At 41.5% G+C, this 22,964-nt stretch overlaps 1 protein-coding gene across 1 annotated transcript in view; it reads right to left on the reverse strand.

Moving 5' to 3' along the window:
* Positions 1-22,964, reverse strand: part of JAZF1 (JAZF zinc finger 1) — a 131,529-nt gene that overhangs the window by 47,253 nt on the left and 61,312 nt on the right. Inside the window, exon 2 of the mRNA XM_080975083.1 lies at positions 9,551-9,623. Within this exon, the coding sequence (XP_080831209.1) occupies positions 9,551-9,623 (73 nt within the window). The remainder of the gene's footprint in view (positions 1-9,550; positions 9,624-22,964) is intronic.

Genomic DNA, 22,964 nt, shown 5'->3' on the forward strand with positions numbered 1-22,964 from the left:
AGATGATCGGATAATGGCGTTGCTCCAACTGAGCTCCCCCCCCTTGCTTCCTAGCAACAACACTTCCCCTTACGGTGGCTGCCAGGGGCTAATTGTCTCTAAGTCATTTGCTCTTCCACTTTCAAAGCACACCAGGTTCTGGGAGAAGGGGGGGTCGGGAATGCTTTCCAGTGACAACGTGTCAGCTGGCTGCTCTGTTTCTGTCTCCCCCTTTTCTTCGCCCAACACCTCCCAACTCTTCTGCTCACCTGTCTCTGAGCTGTGACCCTCAAACCACTGCTGTAAATCAATACTGCCTTCCTGTTCTCTTGAAGGTTCAGGGGGAGGGGGCGGTCTCCACCATTCCTCCTCAGTCCAATCCCCCTCAGTCCATTCCCTGACATCCAGCTTTTAAACCATCCTTCATCCAACCAACCAACCAGGGTTCTAGAGCAGTTTACAAAATACAGTTTAAAAGATGCTACCTAAAACCACAATGTAAACAAAGTAAAAAACAGCAAAACAACCCTCAATATTGAAGGTAAAAATAACTACACACTATACATTCAACTCCTTATATGGGAAATCTGAATATTGTCTTATTAACCTTACACTAAATGTGGACAACAGAGACATCACCACAGAGGAACTTGGAGAAAGAGGGAGAAGATGGGAAGAGCATTTGACTAGTAGCAGTTTCACCAACCCCTAATGGGTATCTATGAAGTAACTGTAACATTACGAGAGAAGTTTAAATGTAAAGATGCTGTTCAAGTATGAAAAACATCTTGGTTTGTAAATGGTTAAATGAATAAGAAGAAAAAGATTGGCAGTTTAGCCCCAGCTGAATCCAGGAAGGTACAGGGCAAAGGGATTATTTCAGTTGGCAGTTTCCCAAGAAATAACTGTGCTGGTACAGTTACTAAAGAGATGGCTATTATCTTGTCAGGTTTCCCATTACAACAGTTGGCTGTAGAACTCAGCTTTTATATGAATCAGTAGAATCCCAAAGGTCAAGCAGTGATAGGTCCTTTAGCGGACATTCCTTTATAAGCTCATTGATCCTTAGGTAGGGTCCAATGGGATGTCTAATTTTCAGGGGGGGGGACACCTTGTGATTGGTTAGAGAGTTCTGGCTGAAGAGAATAAAAGGGTAGGGACAGCATTTGGAGGGAGATGGTCATAGAGGGACTGAGAACGAGATGCAGAAAAGGGTGTGGGTAAGAGCTGAAGAAGCAGTCACAAGCCAGAGAAGGGCTGAGCGATCCTTATGACAGCAGGCAGCTGTTCAAGCAGAAGCCAGGGCATTAAGAGCTGAAATGACCAGAGGGTGAAGCTGAGAAGGTTTGCAGGGAGGAAAAAAGACTCCAGCAGCAGTCCTCCAGGGGAGCCGAGATCAGATTGTCAGTTCGTGATTATTCTCTTAGAAAAACAACAATGTTTTGGGTGCAGACCTCAGTGAAGCCTGTAAATCAACCGGGGTGAACACTTCAGGATTATTCAAGTTCTGCATACAGTGAGTTAACTGTGGGAGGAGAGCTTAAGAACAACTGGCTATTGGTTTAGATAAGCCAAGTGTATTACTTTATTGTAAAGTAACAGTACCAATCTTAAAACAAATATTGCACATGGCATTATTTTGCATTTTACTGCAAAAACTCCTCTTATATTATTAAGCTTTAATAAATTAACATGCATTCATTTTACTTTTAAATATGTCTCCTGATCTGTTTGTTCCATGTCTAAACCCAGTCACTGTATGTATTGGTAAAAGTGGAATGGGGAAAAAGTTATTTGTAACTAAATGCCAGCACTGCAGCAGTGATATATAAAAGGGATAAGAAAAGGAGGAATTCAAAATAGCAAAGGTGCATGTGGCAAGGGATCCTACATATAATTTTTAAAAGGTGGGGTTGTGCATCTAGAGATAATATAAAAAAGAAAAACAAGAGCCACCACAACATGGGGCAGAGCAGTAGAATGGTAAAATCTAGAGTCTCCATGAAGTGATGGAGTTCGTGATCTGGATTCACAGTACGCAAGCCATGTTGACCATGGTTCATGTTTATTTCTATGTTTTTCTTGGCTCTCCACAATCAACCAAGCAGACCTTCACAAGTGGGGAGAGTACTGTCGCACTTAGAAGCTTGCAAGCTTCTCATAGGCATCTGGTTGACAGAACAGGCCTTTGGCGTGATCCACTTGGACTCTTCTTATGTTCCCTCAGGGAATAAAAACAGCAATGAAACCGACAAAGACATACCCAAAACGCAGCTATTGGGAAAGCTGCTTGCTTTCCTGTCTGTTTATGTACAGGGGTTCTGCATGGGAGGAAGAGTTGGCAGCTCCATATATTCATAACAGATGCCAGCAAACTTCTCCCAAACTGGGCTTGAAAAAAAACATCAAAAGAGAGGCAAGCTTTACAAATTCTCAGATTCTTAATCTGAGCCGGAGAAGAATTCCTTCACATACATACACCTGTCGTTCCATCCCAACAAACCCTCTTCAACGGTCCCCAACGCTAAAATAGCATTCATTTACTGGCTAGCAGGGGTGGGAACACAAAGCAAGAAGGCTGCCCCAGTGTGGTGGGTGTGTGATCTCCCCAGGGGTTATTCTGCCACTATAGTAGTACTTCAGAAAACCACATCAAACCTTTCCTCCTGGCACGCTACATAATAGCACATAAGGGCAGTGGAAATAAGAGGGTGGGGGACACATCCTTTCCCCTTAATAATAATAATAATAAGAATAAGAATAATATATTATTTTTAACCCCACCCATCTGGCTGGGTTTCCCCAACACTCTTTTCGCTGTAAATCAAATCTCCACTTCTAGCCAGTTAAGCAAAAGAATAGCGACAGTGTTTTAGGGAATTTGGGGTTATTTGCTGACCCTCAGATTTGTTGGGAATGGATCTAAGTTTTTTTTAAAGAACAGAAACAAGCACATATAGCTATTCTTCCATTTAAGCTCAACTGAAACCTGATTTTCATGTATTCCTGCATACCAACCTGATGATTTTGGTTTTACTTAAAGTAGACACACACTGAAATTAATGCACCTAACTCAGTCATCTGCAATCATTTAAATGGGTCTTCTCTGAGTAAAACGTAGCTGGATGCCACCCTTTGCTTTGAAAAGATGATACTGAGAAAATTTGATCTTTTATTGCAATAATTTACTAGGCAGTTATTTTAAAAATACTGTAAAATTCTTTCATTCCTTTCCAAGCTACAAGTTAATGCAACAAGCTCTTGTAGGCCCAAAACAGTAAAATCTGAATAAGCAGTTTTAAAAGTCCCAACAGACTTGTAACACAGTAAGAGCGATGAATTCCAGCCGCTTGAGACACAAACGGAAAAGATTTTGGAACTGAGAATTACATAGCATGGCTCTTCTTTAGTCATGGTGTGCAAAGTTGCCTTTATCCTAAGCAATTAAGTGCAAGTAATACCCATAGCCATATATTCAAAGTCAAATAGATTTGGACAGTAATCACCAAATACTGTCAATGCTTATGTAACTCTGTCCAAATTGTCATTAATGAGACTTTCAGGAACATTGAGAGCCAGTGTGGTGTAGTGGTTAAGAGAGGTAGACTCGGAATCTGGGGAACCGGGTTCGCGTCTCCGCTCCTCCACATGCAGCTGCTGGGTGACCTTGGGCCAGTCACACTTCTTTGAAGTCTCTCAGCCCCACTCACCTCACAGAGTGTTTGTTGTGGGGGAGGAAGGGAAAGGAGAATGTTAGCCTCTTTGAGACTCCTGAAGGGGAGTGATAAAGCGGGATATCAAATCCAAACTCTTCTTCTTCTCTTCTTCATTGTGACACTAAAAATTTCTGATTGTATTCTTCAAACAAACAATCAGATTTCCCCTCACATAGACTAATTGCAAATACAGCGCACAGTTGTTGTCACAAACCCCACTGAGGGTTAAGCATGGGCAAATGTGCAACAGACTGCAGCCATTGTACAGTGACCCCAGTCTAGAGGTCTGTATTTTCTCCACTACAAGCATAAAGCTTGCTTGACAATTTATGGGAGACTGCAGTTAGATAATAATACCTTTATTGTCAATGTACAACCTGTGTACAATGAAATTAACCGAGCCTCCCCCCCCCACAAACACTCAATCTCATTGCCCTCTGTGTGCTTGTCGCACAACACACCAACCCTGAAAGTCAGTTGCACTATATTATTTTCCATTCAGCAGCCTAACAGCTGTGGGCCTCAACTGTCGTTTAAAAACACACACACACACACACACACACACACACACACAAACCTACCTAAAATATATAAATAGTAATTATATATATATATAAAAGCTGTGCCTATTCTTATGGGAAGCCAGAAAACACCTCTGAATTTCTATCACAATACTGAGTCAGACCCAATGACTGCCCAAGCTGTCCAGAGTTTCAGACAGGGGTCATTCCCAGCTATACCTTGCATTAGGGAGGCTGAACAATAAATCTTTTGCATGGAAAGCCTTTGTTCTACCATTAAGCTGCTGCTTTTCTCCCTGAATTCATTTGCACGGAGCCCAAAAGTGAACACATATACATGTATAGGGTCAAGGGTATCAGACCACACATCTGTGTGTGCATAGGGTCTTTTCAAATGGAACCTTTGAATGTGTGAAGAGTGGGGGTCAGCAGGAGCAACCCAAATGAGTTTTACATTTCCATTAGTATCCAAACATTGGGGGGCGGGAGAGAGACCACCGTAACCCTTCCTATAAACCCATGTTGTGCTTTAAACCTGTTTGATAGAAACTGAGCATCAACTCATCAGTTTGGTGAATAATATTCTGAGACTGTGCAGCTTGTACTGGCAGCATAATCTATAAGTATAAGCAACCATGATCTCTTCTTATCTCTTCCAAACTATGCCAGATGTCAACACAAGATGGCCTCTCGTCTCCTGTCATAACTTTAATCTTCCAGAAGCCTGCTGTCCATTTGCCGCTAACACAAACAGCAGAGGGGTCTACAATACCTTCCAAGACAGAATGAACCACCAGTAGCTGAGGATTTCCTTCATTTTGGCTGGAGCTATTGCTATCAAGTATGAATATGCATTATGTTTCTGGAGTGATGGGTTTTGCAATATGGAGACTTGACTTTTTAAAGGAAGAGTAAATATCACATTTCCTTAACATTTAACACCATTTGGTAATCATTATTGCTGCTCAGGACCGACACCAAGTGTGTAGATCCTCTCTGCTTTGTCAGTAATGTGAAACATTAGCAAAGCATCATGAATACTCACATTTGCCACCCAAAGTGTAACAAAGATTTGTTGGCAACGCAACTTTCACCCCACGTACCACACCAGGGCTTTCCCAACTAGAAGACCACACATTCAAGAAGTAAATTATATAAAGCCAAAACCATCTGGACTAAAGTATCACAGTCAATGAGACTTTAAACCCACAAATCCCACAAAAATTGTAAACACACACACACGGAGAATGGATAACAATTTAAGGGGTCCACTAACACCCCTTCCATACTGGTAAAAATGAAGGAGTGCAATACATGAAAAATGGAGAAAGGCCACAAATGCACTCTGATATTTACTCAGATTATTATTTTTGAAGTTTATACGGCCTAATTTTAGTCCCATTTATATGTACCATATGCTCAGGACTATAAATACCCTTTCCCCTGATACACCGCAAGTTCATGGAACCAACAAATCCAAACATTTTATTACCTGTGTGCCAAAGACAATCAGTTCCATTCATACTGCAGAGCTTTTAATCATAAGTTTACATTTTAAACAGAATTGGGCGGACGTCTAACAATGTACATGTTCGGTGTAGGCAACAGGCCTTTGGTTATTTAAACCTTACCCTGGTTATCTAAAACAGCTGAGTTTGCAAAAGGCCAGACATGAAACTGGAAGTCATTTCCACTGCAAAGTTTTCTGTTATTGATGGGGAAATCAAAAAAGCAACATTTGAAAAGGCATTTTGCACTTTTGTATCTACTGAAATCCAGGGCTATGTGTATATACAGATGTTAGTTAAAGCGAGCAAGCCTTAATGTAATTTACTCATGTAAGAGTGCAATCCTATGGCCAGTAGGAGGGCACCCCCAGGGGATATGGGATAGATGGGATATCTCTATCCGATATCCAGTCTCTGAGAGGGAGACCCTATATTGTACCCCCATTTTCTGCTGCTGCTAAAGCCACTGATGGGCTGGACCAGGCAATGTTAGATATCAATGTTAGAGTCAATATTGGTGGGCCAAAAAGAAGGATTTAGGGGAGGGGGCAGAATGGGGAAAGTCTAGGGAGCAGTTTGGTTCCAAGAATTAAACACCGTTCCAATGCTTCAAAGTGCCCCTAAAGCAGGGAGAAATTTAATCACTCTCAGGAGTGTGTCTAAATCTCTCCCATTATATCACATTGCATGGGAAAACATACAAAAATGGGGGGGGGGGTTAAACTAGGAAATGGGTGCAGGAATGCAAAAGTGTTTGACTGCCCTCATTTCCACCTTGCTGGCTCAAGCCTGTGAGGGTGCTGGGTATGGGCACGGAACTGCCTTCAATCCCTCCGTCTATTTAGGACTGCAGTCCAAATAAGGCTTCAGTAGGCTTATAATGTGAAAATACAACGCAGATGGCTTGGAATCATTACAGTCAGCCAATTACATGTGTATCTCACCTTTCTTCCATCATGGAACTCAAGGCTGTGTACATAAGACTCCCAGACTGTCTCCCTTCAAGATACTGACTAGATCCAGACCTGCTTAGTTTTAAGCAAGGTTGCTGCATTATGTGGCTTTATACCTCAGGACCACATATCAAACACGTGTTTACATATTAGACAATGTTTATGTATTGAACGAGTATCACACAAAAGACTAAAATGTGTTGTTTTTAATGTCACATGCAAAATGATCAGTCCTCAGAATGACATGGTACTTTCTCAAGGAGAAATTATGGATCAATCCCATACAGGCATAAAGGTAAAGGTAAAGGGACCCCTAACCATTAGGTCCAGTCGTGACTGACTCTGGCGTTACGGTGCTCATCTCGCTCTATAGGCCGAGGGAGCCGGCGTACAGCTTCTGGACCAAGTGGCCAGTATGACTAAGCCACTTCTGGAGAACCAGAGCAGCGCACGGAAACACCGTTTACCTTCCCGCTGGAGTGGTACCTATTTATCTACTTGCACTTTGATGTGCTTTCAAACTGCTAGGACAAACTCATTTCTCAAGTATGGATCCTTATGCAGTCAAAACAGCACTATACCTGCACGAAAAGGAGGTATCACTAGGCTTAGGGAACCCTGAAGTTTGCAAGAAGTACTAAAGAAATGAAACATCACCATTTGGGCCGGAACTAAGGGGACAAACCCCCCAAAATAGACCGATGAGGACTGAGCATGCTCAGTTGCCACACAATGCTAACTGACTGTTGTGGGCAGAGCTAAAAAGGGGCATGGCTGGCTGGCTCCATGAACAGGAGCACCCCATGCTACGTTTTGTTGTAGGTCACACTTGTTAAGACCAGTTCTCATTGAGATGGTAAGCCTGTGCTTTGACTCTCCCACATCTGAGTTCATGCAGGGACTCCCTACCACCACCACCAAAAAATCCCCATGGAAACTTAGTTGTCAGTTCTAGCCTAGTCTTCTCCTTGACATGCTAGCTTTCTATGTTCATGGATTTTTAAATATTTTCAAATGGATGAGTATGCTATAATGCAAACCATCACCTGCAATCTCAGGTCATAATGCTCAGACACAGTCTTAAGTTTAGAACACATTTGGTATGTTTTCCATTTTAAAAGTATATTCACAGCTTTTCATTTTATAGAGGTAAAAATTAATCTTTTCATCTTATCAAGTCGAACGTATTAACATTTTGAATGAATTATCTGGTTCTTGCAACTTGCCTCCCCTTCAAAAAAATATCCCAACAGTATTGTTCCTTTTACAAAAAATAACCACAAGCCATTCATTCCCTTGTTCATAAATAAATTCATTTCTGTGCACATTGTTTGAATTACCATCTGAAGTTTGTCTTGTTCTTTCTCTAAACCAAGTCTGAGGGAAGGGTGTAAATATATGACTACAAGAATAAAAACACATGATTCCAGTTGGTCACTGCCAACATATAAAAAAAATAAGATCAGACAAAAAAATAATATTATCTGCCAAGTGACGTGTTACTTTGAACCAGCTGTTTCTGTGCTTTGTCACAAATATTCAATCCAGCAGCTACTGGAAGCCCTTCCCTGAACTGTAAGCAATAACAGTGCATTAAGTAAAGAGAACACAAGATACCATTCTTTCTTTGAGAAAAGTGGGAACACATTGGATTTTATAGCAGGAAAGATGGCAAGATGAAAACTACTAACAATATGCAATGAACCAAACATTTAAAAACTGGAATTCCCAATTACAAAGTACTCTTGTCAATATAGACATATGACAGGAAACCTAATTTAGAATGCAATTGTACGCATGTTTAGCCAGAAGGAAGTCTCACTGAAGCTGAATGTGACTTGCTCCAAGATAAAGTGTATATATGATTGCATCGTTAGGGCCCTTCAAAAGAAATCAAGTAGCAATGCATGTTCATGGAAATCAAGTAGCAATGCATGTTCATGGAATTGCATGCAGTGGGCAATAATGTATAGAACAGGCGACATTTCTTGCAAGCATAGTCACTGGAAGAGTGACATCACAGCAGAAGAAACTGTTGCCAAGTCTGTGATTGCCGGAATCTATGCACTACATTTTCCCAAAGATGGTTGGCACTGCTCAGAAAGCATCTTGTGCTGGGCAGGAATTAGTCACTGGACACAAACTATACTGGCTGGTGCTGATGGGAGCTGAAATTCAGCAACATCAGCAGAGCCATTGCTTAACCACTCCTGCTTCATGCTTTGTTTGTAGGTTTCCTGGTGGCATCTGACTATCCACAGTTGCAAAGCAAGATTCTCGACTACATTGACGCTCAGTCTGATTTAGCGGGGCTCTTTGTTCCTATGATGTAACTGTTTCGGGAATCTCTTGAATGGTGGTGGTTAGGAACATATTGGTTCTTTTAATGTATCTTTTGCTTAAAAATGATATAAAAACAAACACCACCACCCTATTTAGTTCAAAGTTTGGATGGGCTTCAAGTATAACACTTTGAGAAGTTGAGCAGCCGTAAAACCATTAGTAGTATTTTTACAGTTCATCTCAAGCTCACCAAAATTTCTGCAATGGGTACAAATGCTTCTGAAAATATTTCTAAACTGCGCTTATTTAAGTAGAAGTAATATCAACAGTTCTCTAAGTGGGAACTACGTCCATCAAATAGCCATTCCAGAAATGAGCAGGGAATGCCTAAAGATCACTGTTAATATCTACTAGTTTAACTCTATAATAGTGAATGTTTCCAGAAGTGTGCAATATTGTCCGCATTCCCTTGTGATTGCATTAGAAATTCACTGCAACAGATCCATAGCCTTTAATTGATTAGATGCTGTAGAAAACCACTCTTTATTCAAAGCCACATAGGCTCATATTTATATATAAAAGCAGCTTACCTATTAATGTAACTGAGAGCAACATAAGTTGGCTGTTGTAGTTCTTGCTTCTCCAATACACGCGGGTCTGTATCTGTAACAAAATATATATGATTAAGAGGGTTTGATTGAATTAGGATTCAAATCATATGAATAAAAAAGGCATCTGATGCCCGGTTCTTCAAATCATATACAGGACAGATTATTTTTTCATTCTGAAATAACAGACATACTGGAATACCATTTTTTTTAAAAAAGATTGATTTTTTATTAGTTCACATCATAATTGGATTAAATCGCAAAAATGGAAAACAAATAGGACATGATATAGAAACAGAGAAAATAGCCATCTGATAATGTACACATACCCAAGTAAATAAACTTAAAACAAGAGTTAAGGAAACAAACTGGTTCTTTATTGAGGTGCAATCGCATCTGTTGAGAATTGCCTTCCATGGATGACATGAAAGAATGCCATTTAGTATATAATGTTTTTTTGGCCAGCTAAATGTTGTGCAAGATTATGGGCACCATAAAGTGTTGTGAATTAATTGTGTAAGGCATGTGAAGCAAATGGATAGGCCACCAATGGTGGAATTGCTCCTGAAATACTCTTTATTGTAACCTAGTGTACAGCTGGCTCTTAAAACACGTTATAATAAAATTCTGTTCTAAGAATGCAGAATCCCCCTGGTGTGTCATAAATTCGTACCCAACATTTTTAACTAGGCAGAATCTTTTACCTAAATTTTAAAAGTGGGGGAAATTGTTTAACAATATTATGAACAACTGTTACACTTTAACCACATATTTATTTTTTTAAAAAAAGTTTTGTGGGGATACAAGCAGAATAACCATTTTGGCCTAGTTCTCCAATCTGTTAAAGTCATCTTGAAACCTGATTTTATCTTCTGAAGTATTAGGTACCCCTCCCAGTTTATATCTGCAAATTTGATGAAAACCCCTTCTATTATTTAATACAAGCCAAAAGATGCTGAATAATACCAGGCCCAGGACAGACCACTGTCACACCCCACTTGTCCAGGATTATTGTTATTATTATTGTTATTAATTAAATTTGTATACTGCCCTTCATCTGAAGTAGGGTTGCCATATTTCAAAAAGTAAATCCAGACACAAAAGGTTTTTTGGCAAATTTGTTGAGCTAGGTTGCCATACATCCGGATTTTCCCAGACATTGCAGCGATTTGTGTCCAGACACTGTTTCCGACTGTCATATTCCAGCTGTGTCCGGAAAATTCCAGACATATGGCAACCGTATCTGAAGATCACAGGGAGGTTTACAACATAAAAATACAGAACGAGTATAGTAAATGCATAACACCCGCCCCCAAAACCAATAACTCCCTTTCTACAAACACATTAATAAGGCAATCAATTGTTTAATCAGCCAAAAGCCTGGCTAAAGAGAAAGTTTTTGCCAGGCAACTAAATGATATCTAATGAAGGCATCAAGAGAGCCTCCCTGAGGAGAGCATTCAACAAATGGGGATCCACTGCAGAAAAGGCCAATTTTCTAGTTGCCACACTCTAAACCTTTTATAAAGGGAACCACATGAAGTAGGACCTCAGATGATAATTGCAGGGTCTGGGTCTGTTTGTATGGGGAGAAGCGTTCCTTGAGGTACTGCGATCTTAAGCTGTTTAAGGCTTTATAGGTCAAAACCCGAACTGAGCCTGGAAACTAATTGGCAGCCAGTGCAGTTGGGCCAGGATTGACATTACATGCTCAGAGCACCTTGCCCCAGTGAGCAACCTTGCCACCGAATTCTGCACCACCTGAAGTTTCTGAACCATTCAGTCTAGGGAACCACTCACTAACAGTGCCTCATTCTTATCTAGATTGAGCTTCAGTTTGTTGGCTCTCATCCAGTCCATTGTAGAGGCAAGACAACAATTGAGGACATCCACTGCCTCACTTGCAGATGTAGAAGAGAAGTAGAGCTGCGTGTCATCTACCGGTACCTATTGCTGACAACATACTCCAGCATACTCCAGGGTGACAAGGGCGAGTACTCTTTGGCTTTGGTCAGTGAACCAGCTACAAATTCACCAAATACAGTGGTACCTCGGGTTACAGACGATTCAGGTTACAGACGCTTCAGGTTACAGACTCCGCTAACTCGGAAGTAGTACCTCAGGTTAAGAACTTTACCTCAGGATGAGAACAGAAATCGCACGGCGGCGGCAGGAGGCCCCATTAGCTAAAGTGGTACCTCAGGTTAAGAACAGTTTCAGGTTAAGAACGGACCTCCAGAACGAATTAAGTTCTTAACCCGAGGTACCACTGTAGTAAGATTGTCTAGCCAGGATTTGCCAGGATTACTTTTCTTATGGCCCACTTCTACAAATCACTGCACAAGTAGCACATCTTCTTGAACTGTACAGAAGCATCCTAGTATTAGGTCAATGGCAGATTTCTCCACTCACACTATCACTGCTGCTACCATGCTTGAAATCATGTACGGGAAATGTATGTGGAACGTTGTGAACATACGTTAAAGGTGGAGGATGACAAAGTCCTGAAGAATAGTGAAACACTACCAAAACACAAATAAAAGATTGTGTAATCTAACCGCAGTTAAGGAGTGTTCAGGGTTTTCATTGACAAAAGGGGCAGGGCTACACATCTGCCTCGCTAGCAAAGAGTAGCATTCTGCTTTAGCTGCAGGAGCACATTCTGTTTCAAACACAACAGCTAGGTTGCTGCAAAGATAATTCTGGCCTACCTGAAAACATTAGGAGGGGAAGCCCCTTTAATTAGCAATGCTTTTTCAGTTTCTTGAGGCATTTTATATGTCCATTTTAAAACAAAACAAAACCAAGGCACACACCCCAAGCACCAATTTAGACTGCTCTATTGAGATCAATTACCTATTTCCTGCCAATGCTCCAGTCCTGATTTTTCTCAAGCTCCGTCCTGTCTGTACAGATTATTTTCTGAAGCTATCATTCAGAAATTCAAAGCAAAAATTGTGTGTGCGTGCACAGACACTAAAATACATGCCACTGGCATATTTCTATTTGAAAAGGAGAAACAAAGAGGAAAATTTATTCCCTCCAAAATTGATTTTCCAGTCTGAACAGGGAAATATTGCAATAAAAACCAAACCAGTGTGCTAATCTCCTCCTTTTGCTACATTAAGGCAAAGCAGAATTGAATATTTGAGTGTATGATGCTATACTATACCAAGTCTGACCATTAGTCCTATATTGCTTTCTTTTGACAGACAATGGGTCACAGAGGCTCTGGTTTGCTACCAGTTTGTCATTAGAATGTGGTGACCTAAACAGTAAGCCAGAGCCATTTCATCAATGGAACTATTTGGAAGTAAGCATGCCAGCCAATGGATGGATCTGTCTATGTCTGGACTGGTCTTTTGTACATGTCTGCACATAACTGTCCACAAATTTACTCTATAACATGTTGTGCCAGGTAAATTTCAATAAAATATTTCAAATATCATACGGGCATATCTTTTTTTTTCTTTTTAAAAAACACCACCAACAACAGGAAGTTTGTTTTTATGAAAGTTAATACCTGCCTCAAAGACCTTGCAAAGAGGACAGGTTATAAATATAACAGTGGAAATTTCAAACTGAAAATTATTCGGAATTACTTTGGGAATCCCCCCCAGTTTATAGATTGTATAGAATCTGCAACTATCTTGATGTCATGCCTTTGTGGGAGGAGAGATTTCCAACCAAGGTTCAAGCAATGGAGGCGATAACCATCCTTGAGTGAAATGATCACTTTGTTAGTAAACGTTATCAAACCCTTGAAATTGCTTGATGAATTTCCAGATGCACCCAGATTTTGACCGAAAGAAAACACAGCTCCTCTAACATGCACAAACTCAGCTTCTTACATAATCAGTGTACCAGTGTGCCTAGACACAGCTCAACATTATTGGTACCTTGCTTAGCCCTGTTCATCAAAGATAACAAGGCTTTGGGGATTTAAAGGCAAGTGACCTCCATGGAAAATTACCAGCAGTTGCCACTTTAAGAGCTTTCCTTGGCTTCTCTTTTTTCGATATTCTTGCTTACATCCTGCCCACCTCTACTGCCTCCCCAGCAGATGTCTGGCCAGAATGCAAAGTACATGCCTCCTCTTCCCATTACTTCCTGCTTCCCCTCTTCGGGCCCACATAACCACCTGTGTTCTTTCCCCTGTGGTTGTTCATTCACACCTATCACCCTTTCTCCCCATCCTCCCTTATCCATGAAATTCCTTTCACTAATTTTTCCTCCTCCTCCAGATATGCTCTTCAGCCAGCTCTGTTCCCAATCTCGATTTCTGTGCGTTGCAATAAGTTATCTCCACGGAGGGAGCAGGCCAGTGATTGGAAGTGCTCTCCAAACAGATACGGGCTAGCTTAGCAAGATAGACCAAAACAGGCATATAAAAATGCCAAGTCGAGGCTTTCAACTTTTCTTTAAGCATTAGCTGGGTAGTAAAATTAACTGAAAGTAGTCTAAACAGTTTCACATGGGATACCCACAGGGACTTAAATGTATCTGCAGATGACAAATGTTTCTTGAAAATCCTTTGCTGTGAAGCTGCTTTTCAACTCTGTTGGTCCTTTGTGGGGTGGGCGAGAGAGGGGGAGGAGCAGCCTTAATGCAGCTACCACAGACTAGTGCACGTAAAACAGCTACAGCTGTCATTTATTCTGAACAGATCAGTTGTTGGTCATGTACCAAGCATCACCTTAACCCACTTGCTTCCTGAGTTAGTGTGTGGTACTAATGCCTCATTATTTTATGGCTCCTGTTGCACAATTAAGAACTTTACATTCCGTGTGCTCCCCTTCGCACCACCCCTCAAACAAGGCTTCAATGCTCAACGGCAAACAGAACAGGAACCTACCGCTTTGTACTAGGCAGCTATAAAGATTATGCAGTAAACTAACCAAGGGATCAGTCTGCCAGTGTCCCATAGCACCAGGTTGTTTTTTTTTTAAAAAAAGTTTCCTTTCCCTTTTTAAAAACAAGAGGAACTGAAACTGTTTGTTTATTTGGACTTTTAAGCTTGCACTTCACTGAACATTTAGAAGCGATCATATCTGAGTGACAAACACACATTAATATACTTTTTAAAAAATGTTTTTACAAATAATCTTGTTATTTCATTCTTTTTGTAAATTGCTTTGAGGTTATCTGTACAATCAGGTGGTATATAAATGGCAGAAACAAACAAACAAAAACATCAGCAGATTTTCGGGCTTTGCTGTGCAGCCAAATGAAATGAAATTCCAGAGACCATGCCCTAAAAGGCATACTGTTGTTGTTGTTGTTATTATAATATTTTTATCTGATTCTCCATCACAAAGGAGCCCAGAGCAGCAAACACGTAAACAATGCATAAGTCCTCTAATAATAATGCTAATCATAATCATAATAACAAGGTAATTATGGGGAGGGCTGCATCTCCAAACACTTCCCCTTATTAAACACTCCCTGCATGCAGAAGACTAACATCATAGGTGTGTGCTATTAGGAATGCGCATGCATACGCCTGTTTACTGGCATCTGTAGTCCCACAATGGGGATAAGAAACCACGGCGGGGGTGGCTGACACTAGGGTTGAACGGACAAGTCTATTTCCGGTCCTTGTCACTTTTTGCATGTGTCCCCTCACAAGTCTGTATCATTCTACATTAAGATGCACATTTGATTTTGAAACCCGCAAAAAATCCACATTTCAAATGTGTGCTTCTCGACATTTTTTGTGTGTGTCTAAATATACGCATTTTAAAACGCATTACCCAACTTTTTTGAGCTGAGAACTGTATTGCAAAATTTGGAGCAGTGGGAAATCCAAAGGAGCTACATTCTGACCTGCATGTTAGTCCCGCTGATGTGAATGAGGTCAGTTCATTTTGGAATTCACACAAAGGAAAAAGTTGCTCAAGCATCACTTGTTGGCACACACCTGGGGCTGGATTGCTGCCTTCCAACGTGTGACCCGCAAGTAGGATTATCTGTAGTTTAACCTGGTTGCAAAGATTGTTGCAGTCTTTTATGGATAAATCTAGTAGAAAGCAACAATACTGAAAACAGTGCTGCCAGATGAGCGCATCTTTGGGATTAAATGGCTTGTCTGTGTAGAAAGTAAATACCCAAACTGGAAGTACACATGAACACATCATTCCTATGATCCTATGAGGCCAAAAAAGTAAGAAAGTATAATTTAAATCAAATTATTCACTAATCACCTTAAACTGAGATGTATATTGAAGTGATTGCACAACCTGATTCAGAAGTGTCTATGCAAGTAAAATACCATATGTATGTATCTGCTTGGGGGCAGGGAGGATAACCCGCTACATATTCAGTGTTCCTCATTTTTACAAATAATCTTGTTATTTTTCTAAATCGCTTTGAGGTTATTTGTACAATCAGGTGGTATATAAATGGCAGAAACAAAAAAACACATCAGCAGATTTTCAGGCTTTGCTGCACACCTCTGATTCACCTGCTACTTTCACCACAAAAATGTGGGCAAGCATGCACTCAATGACTTTGCTAGGAGGGGATTCAGCAACATCAGAGCACACAAGATCCAGTAAAGAGGAAATGCTCATCAACCAATGTATGTCATAAATCCAGAACTGCCTGGCCTTCCGTTTACAGGAGCCAAGAACATCCCATTCTGTGAGTGGAGCAGATATGCGTATGTGTGTGTATTAGTGGTGACTCAACAACATATTGATTATACCTAGTTATTTTAATTGCTTATTTCATCAACCAAATAGGTTCAATGTGAATTTCATCCATCAAAACAATGAAGACATTTTTGCACACACAAACTGCTTTGTTTATTTACATGTTTTAACTATATGACTAACCCCGTATTTCCTAATCAGAAAACTAATATGCAAGCAAACTAACAGGAAAATGCTACTAATAAGAACCCTGGATATTTCACTTGTAAAACCACACATCAAATTAGATAATGAAAACAAACAAGCAAAACAAAAGATAAAAAGCAATATTCCCTGTTTAACAATGAATTTTATACTGCTCTGGAAGAAGCTTATTGAGTCATATTATGGATTTTATGACTGTTTAAGAGCTTTCAATATCAGATTTTTTTTTATTTCAAATAAGAAAACTAATTGCATGACCACCTTGCTCCTCAGATACGAGCAATGCAACAAAAAATGACCTTTGAAGCTCTCTCAGAAACTTCATGTAGGCAATTAAAGTGAAAAATGAGATAGAATATGCATAACTTTTCAGCACTATCACTTATGTATAAATAACACTGTGTTGAAACAAGGGCAGAGCAGGAAGAAGATCTGACCCAAACATTTATCAGCACAGTTAGATACTTGTTTGTTTGCTTTCACTTTACATGTGGAAGTATATGATAGACTAAATTGGTCTTTCAAACTTGAAGGCAACTTTCTCTCTCTTTTTTGCCATAACGTATTTGAATGTACATTCTCAATTTAATGTACCCAGAATTCTTTGTGGGAGAAAGTGGACTTCAAATGTGATTTAGACATACACAGCCAACGCCTTGCAAATAACTTTGTACACCAAAGAAAACACAGATACACATCTTCTATTTAATTGTGTGCAATCTTCTGGAGACATAGAACTGCCACTTATTTTATTATTGATGACCCTCAGTCTAGAAGTACAGGTCCAATATCACATGCAATGATAATTTTCCGCTTATTGTGTTAATTTTTATATGGAAAACATAATTATTGATGCAACCCTAGGCAATAATTAATGGCTACCTTCTGCGGGTAGAACATCAATTAATCAAGTCAGCGGACTAGAGACCTCAACAATTATGAAAAAACACACATTTGAGATGGAAAACCCCCACAAACCCTGAATCTACAAGGAAAAATTAAGAAAAAATAAATACAGGTTAAAATGATTCATTTAAGAATCTCTAAAGGTTTGCTCTCACATGCCACCCCTATCAGTTGTTCCTGGCAAGATCAGGTACCCTCTCCATGTTTCTGAAACAATTCATTCCATATTAAATGGAGTGCCAAAATCCCCCCATAAGCATTTATAAAAGCATAATTCCGTTCCTTTCCTGTTTACTGTGAGACACCTGAAGCATCTTGAGCACCAACAAAATCAAAGAATCGTGGAATTATGGAGTTGGAAGGGACCCCGAGAGTCATCTAGTCCAACCCCCTTCAATGCAGGAATCTGACCTAAAGCATCCTTGACAGATGTCTATCCAACCTCTGCTTAAAAACCTCCAAGGAAGGTGAGTTCACACTATTTACATTCCACTAATTAAAATGAAAAACACAGGGAACTTTATGCATGATTTTATGCATGATTTTGGCCACCCATACTAACAGCTCTATAAAGAAGGCTAATACCATGATTGAGCAGAGATTTCATCTGTTGTTTGCTAGCTCGTAGCTCACTCTCTTAAAAACTATAACACACCAGGTCTTTAAAGAAATGAATTAAAAGTTAGGCTTGCTCCAAAACAGGCACAGGGGGCCTTGCATGAGAATGAGATAAAAAATTATTATACATAAAAGGTAAAGGTAAAGGGACCCCTGACCGTTAGGTCCAGTTGTGGACGACTCTGGGGTTGCGGTGCTCATCTCGCTTTACTGGCCGAGGGTCATGTGGCCAGCATGACTAAGTCGCTTCTGGCGAACCAGAGCAGCACACGGAAACACCATTTACCTTCCCACTGGAGTGGTACCTATTTATCTACTTGAACTGCATGCTTTCGAACTGCTAGGTTGGCAGGAGCAGGGACCAAGCAACGGGAGCTCACCCCATCATGGGGATTCAAATCTATCCATGTCTGTCTGTCTGTCTATCTATCTATCTATCGTATCTATCTATCATCTATCTATCATCTATCATCTATCGATCTATCTCTCTCCTTGAAAATTGCATGGGATTGCACTGGAACCTGAACTACATACATTGTGTTGTCCAAACAAGCACATGACATAATTAATTCAGGTAATTCAGTTCACATGTGTGAGCCATGTGAACATTACATGTAAAAGGTGCTGCCCTGCAGGCTGTGCAGACTCTTAGCCTGCCTCCATGTCCACATGTTAGGAATGGAAACATACACAAGTGCAAAACCTTTCCACATGAGCTAGAACCCTCATAATGCAGTATTCCAGCTCACAGAGGTTTTCCCCAGCAGTTGCCCATCCTGGAGTGTTGATATCCGGCGTAAAGCCAAACAGTACAGCCTCAGATACATAGTCAGAGCTGTTGCACCACAGACCCTTTCTAAGCATGAAGGCAAGCATTGTTCAGATGAGATGTACTGTGTCGCATGAGAACTGAGCATCATGACTGCATTTCCAGGGAAGCTGCAGGAAATAAAAATATGTGGCCACTAACCCTGCCTGAGGTGCAGCATTACCATAGCAAAACTGTTGGCAGCAGTAAAAAATAAAATAAAAATGAACAGATTAGCAGTTTAATGGCAACTTTGAATCATAAGGTTTCCCAGGAGATGTTTCATCTCAATTTTAATTTGAATGATCCTCCAGCAATGGTTTTGGTTTTGTCAATTGGGAGGTGCTTGTCATATACAGAGGTCAATAATGACAGAATCTGGGAAACTCCTGTTTTAGTGCAATGGGCCTTAAATGTAAGAAGACAGGAAACAGTTGCTAAAAAGAGCTTTTTCTAAAAAGGAAAGCCTGCCCTCTTTATGACTCTAGGCCATAGGCAGGCAAACTAAGGCCCGGGGGCTGGATCCAGCCCAATTGCCTTCTAAATCCAGTACATGAGTAGAATGTGTGCTTTTATTTAAAATGCATCTCTGGGTTATTTGTGGGGCATAGGAATTCGTTCATTTCCCCCTCCCAAAATATAGTCCAGTCCCCACAAGGTCTGAGGGACAGTGGACCGGCCACCCACTGAAAAAGTTTGCTGACCCCTGCTCTAGGCTACCAAGTACCCCCTAAGCAAGAAAAGTGTGTATTTGTTGATTCTCTCCCCCCCCATTAGCATTTGCATAGCTAAGGACCTACAGATTAAAGGTAAAGGGACCCGTGACCACTAGGTCCAGTCGTGACTGACTCTGGGGTTGCGGCGCTCATCTTGCTTTATTGGCCGAGGGAGCCATCGTATAGTTTCCAGGTCATGTGGCCAGCATGACAAAGCCGCTTCTGGCGAACCAGAGCAGCGCACGGAAAAACTGTTTACCTTCCCTCTGGAGTGGTACCTATTTATCTACTTGCACTTTGACGTGCTTTCGAACTGCTAGGTTGGCAGGAGCAGAGACCGAGCAACGGGAGCTCACCCCGTCGTGGGGATTCGAACCGCCGGCTTTCTGATTGGCAAGTCCTAGGCTCTGTGGTTTAACCCACAAATCAAGATTCATTTGAAATCCTTTCTTTTCATCCCATCTGCATAATTCTGCCTACTCACCTACCGCAAAATTAATGCCATACACTTTTAGAGCATATGCTGCAGCCCTGTATTACTTGTATTACATAGAAAGCTGAGGCTATTCACACTAAAACCTCAGGATAAAGGCATACAGCCGCCTCCGCTGGTGCCCAATAGGGAGACCCAGGGTTTTCCCAGTATGGCTTACAGCTAAACTGGCTCCTGTGTGCTTTCAATCTTGACTGCAAAAGAAAAGGGGCTGGTATACACATTCAGCAGGAGGTAGAAGTCTGAGATGATAAGAGAAGACTGTACCATCTCAATCTATTTTGGAATTCTCCCGCATACATGTAACACTGCAAGTAAATTATATTGTTTCAGAGAGACAGAGAGGTTCTATCCTAGCCTGCTCCCTGCTGTGCTAATTTTTCTAGGTGAATTTAAAAAATGTGATCCCCACCCTCTCTACCTGCAGTCTGAAATGATGAGCACCATTATACCACCACGGAATCAGCCCACTTAATTTACTATATATGTAGACCAGGTCAAGGGTGTGGCTTGAAAACTGGTGAGGTAAGTGGGGCATTGCTGAGCTGTGACATCAGTGCAATACATGGATCTTTTGAAAGGAGGTGCATGCAGGCAACACCCCAATGCCTTTAAAACTAGGGGAGGCGAAATGATCTATAATGAAATTAAGAAGGTTCTTAAATGGACCTTCCCTAAAAAACCTGAGGCTTTTCTCCTGGGCATCGTCGGCCAATTGGTGAGAAGGAAGGACAGGACGTTTTTGTTACCATAAAGCACCAATGCTGCAGCAAGCAAAGGCTCTAGCAGCTCAGCCAGCTGCTTGTGGCTGGAAAGCCAGACAGGATGTTTGTGACTGTTGCCATGGGAACAAAGGGGCAGTCTATTCTGTACTGAGCACCGGATGTTAGCTCAGTGTGTGTGTGTGTGTCATATGACCCGTACTGGATGTACTTGGGAGGAGTTTTCTTCTTGCTGTTGTTGAGTGCAGACATGATTCTCTGTACTGATGTATGAGGCAGAAATAAATGATGTAAATAGTTTTCTGTCTGCTTCTTTCCCCTCCCTGGGGACACCAAAGGGGAGAGAGGAAGAACGGTGTGTTCCTCTCATACATCTGAGAAGAATCGCCGGACCTCGCCTGCTTATCAGCAGAGGTTGGGAGACGCAGGGAGGTCGACAGGAATATCTGCCGGTGCCTACGCTTGTGGCACATTCCTCTGACCCAGGCAGAATTCCAATAGTGGCAGCCTTCGGATGGTTGCGATTCATCGGACATCTGCATGAGAGGCTGGTGGATTGTCCTCCTCTGCTCCAAGGAGGAAGAGAAAAGCGTCTGAGAAATGCCAGAGGCTCAACAGACGGCTGGTGGAAAGAAGAAGTGTTTTCCAGAGCAACAAAGTTCAAGGTATGCTGCATTTCGGGCTAAAAGTGTGAACGCAGGAAGATTAATTCCCTGGTTCACGGAGCTGCGTTTTGGAAAAACAAAAGCTCCGGAGGAAGAGGCCTGCAGCTTGAAGGCTGAAGCCTGCATTCCACAAATTTTTGTGGTAGATAAGAAGTCCCATTGAAATGCATTGTTACTAGGTAACGGTCCTGGAAAGTTACTGGCAAAGGGGCTGGACTCTGAATGTAAGCCTGGGAAAGCGAAACAAAACCAGAGAGTGTTTTGGCTACAAAGTTTACGAGCTCTTGGAAGGGACTTTTCAATAGCAGCCTGAGTTTAGCTGCCAGGTGCAAAAAGAGCGTAAACAATCAGCAGTTTGCTGCGTGAGAAAGGAAAAATCAACTGTTGGATTTTACAGTTTGTTTGACATTGTGAGCAGAGAGGCTTGGCTTCAAGATGGATGCCAAGAAAGGGGGAGGTTTGCCTTGCCCACCTCCCTTAACCGATGACAATTATTCATCTTGGTCTGTAAAGATGAAGGCCCTGCTGCAGAATCAGAGGCTTTTTGATGTGATTGAAAACCCCATCCCTGCAGCACCAACCAGAGGTTGGGAATCACGGAATGTAAGGGCCAGGACTGCTATAATTCTGTGTGTCTCAGATGATCAGTTGGTGCATGTTCAGCATTTAGAAAATGCGAAAGAGGTTTGGGACACGCTGCGTACAACGCATCAGAGAGATGCTGGTTCTTCAGCGTTGCTGTATTTTGAGAAATTGACCAATCTGAGACTTGCGCCTGATGGAGATGTTCAAGCGCACCTGACAGAAATGAAGTTTCTGCGTCAACAGATGGTGGAACGCAATTTCCGTCTTCAGGAGGAAGTATTTTGCTTCATGATGATAAACAGCCTTAGCCGCACCTACAAGGTTGTTGCCAGTCAGCTTGGTTCCCTACCGGCCGCGCAGCTGACCGCGGAGAGAGTTTGTGCTGTGGTCCTGAATGAACACGACAGACTTGCTGCACTGGAAGAAAAAGACAGGGGGAGGGAAGAACAGAGTTCTAATTCCCCCACTGCTGATGCTACTGGAGAGCATGGTGTAGCATTGAGTGCTGTCCGATGCTACAATTGTGGACAGACTGGGCATCTACAGCGAAACTGTAAGAAGCCGCGCCAGTCAAGAGGAGCAAAGAGCAGCTCTACGAAGCCTCAGGCGTCAGGCAAAAGCCGTACCAAGTGCCAGGTGAAACCTGCAAAGGCTATGATGGCGAAAGGAACCACGCCAGATATTGGGAACTCGTTCATAATTGACACGGGCGCAACGGTTCACATGTGCCCGCACAGAGGACTTTTTTCGACGTTGAAGAAGCAAAGCTTCACTGTGAAACAGGCCAATGGTCAAGAGTTGGAAGCGACTGGAATTGGGACTGTGTATCTTGAGAGTCTGAACTTGACTATAAGTGATGTTTACCTGGTTCCAGAACTGAGATTTAATCTGCTGAGCGTGTCGCAGATTGCAAAGAAAGGACTGAAACTGTCCTATGATGCTAAAAGCTGCAAGATCTACAAAGATGGAGAACTGTTTCTTACTGCCAAAGAGAAAGATGGACTGTATTTGTTGACTTTTGATCAA

Source organism: Podarcis pityusensis (genome assembly GCF_964106645.2).
Source record: "Podarcis pityusensis genome assembly, chromosome: 12".
NCBI classification, from domain to species: Eukaryota; Metazoa; Chordata; class Lepidosauria; order Squamata; family Lacertidae; genus Podarcis; species Podarcis pityusensis.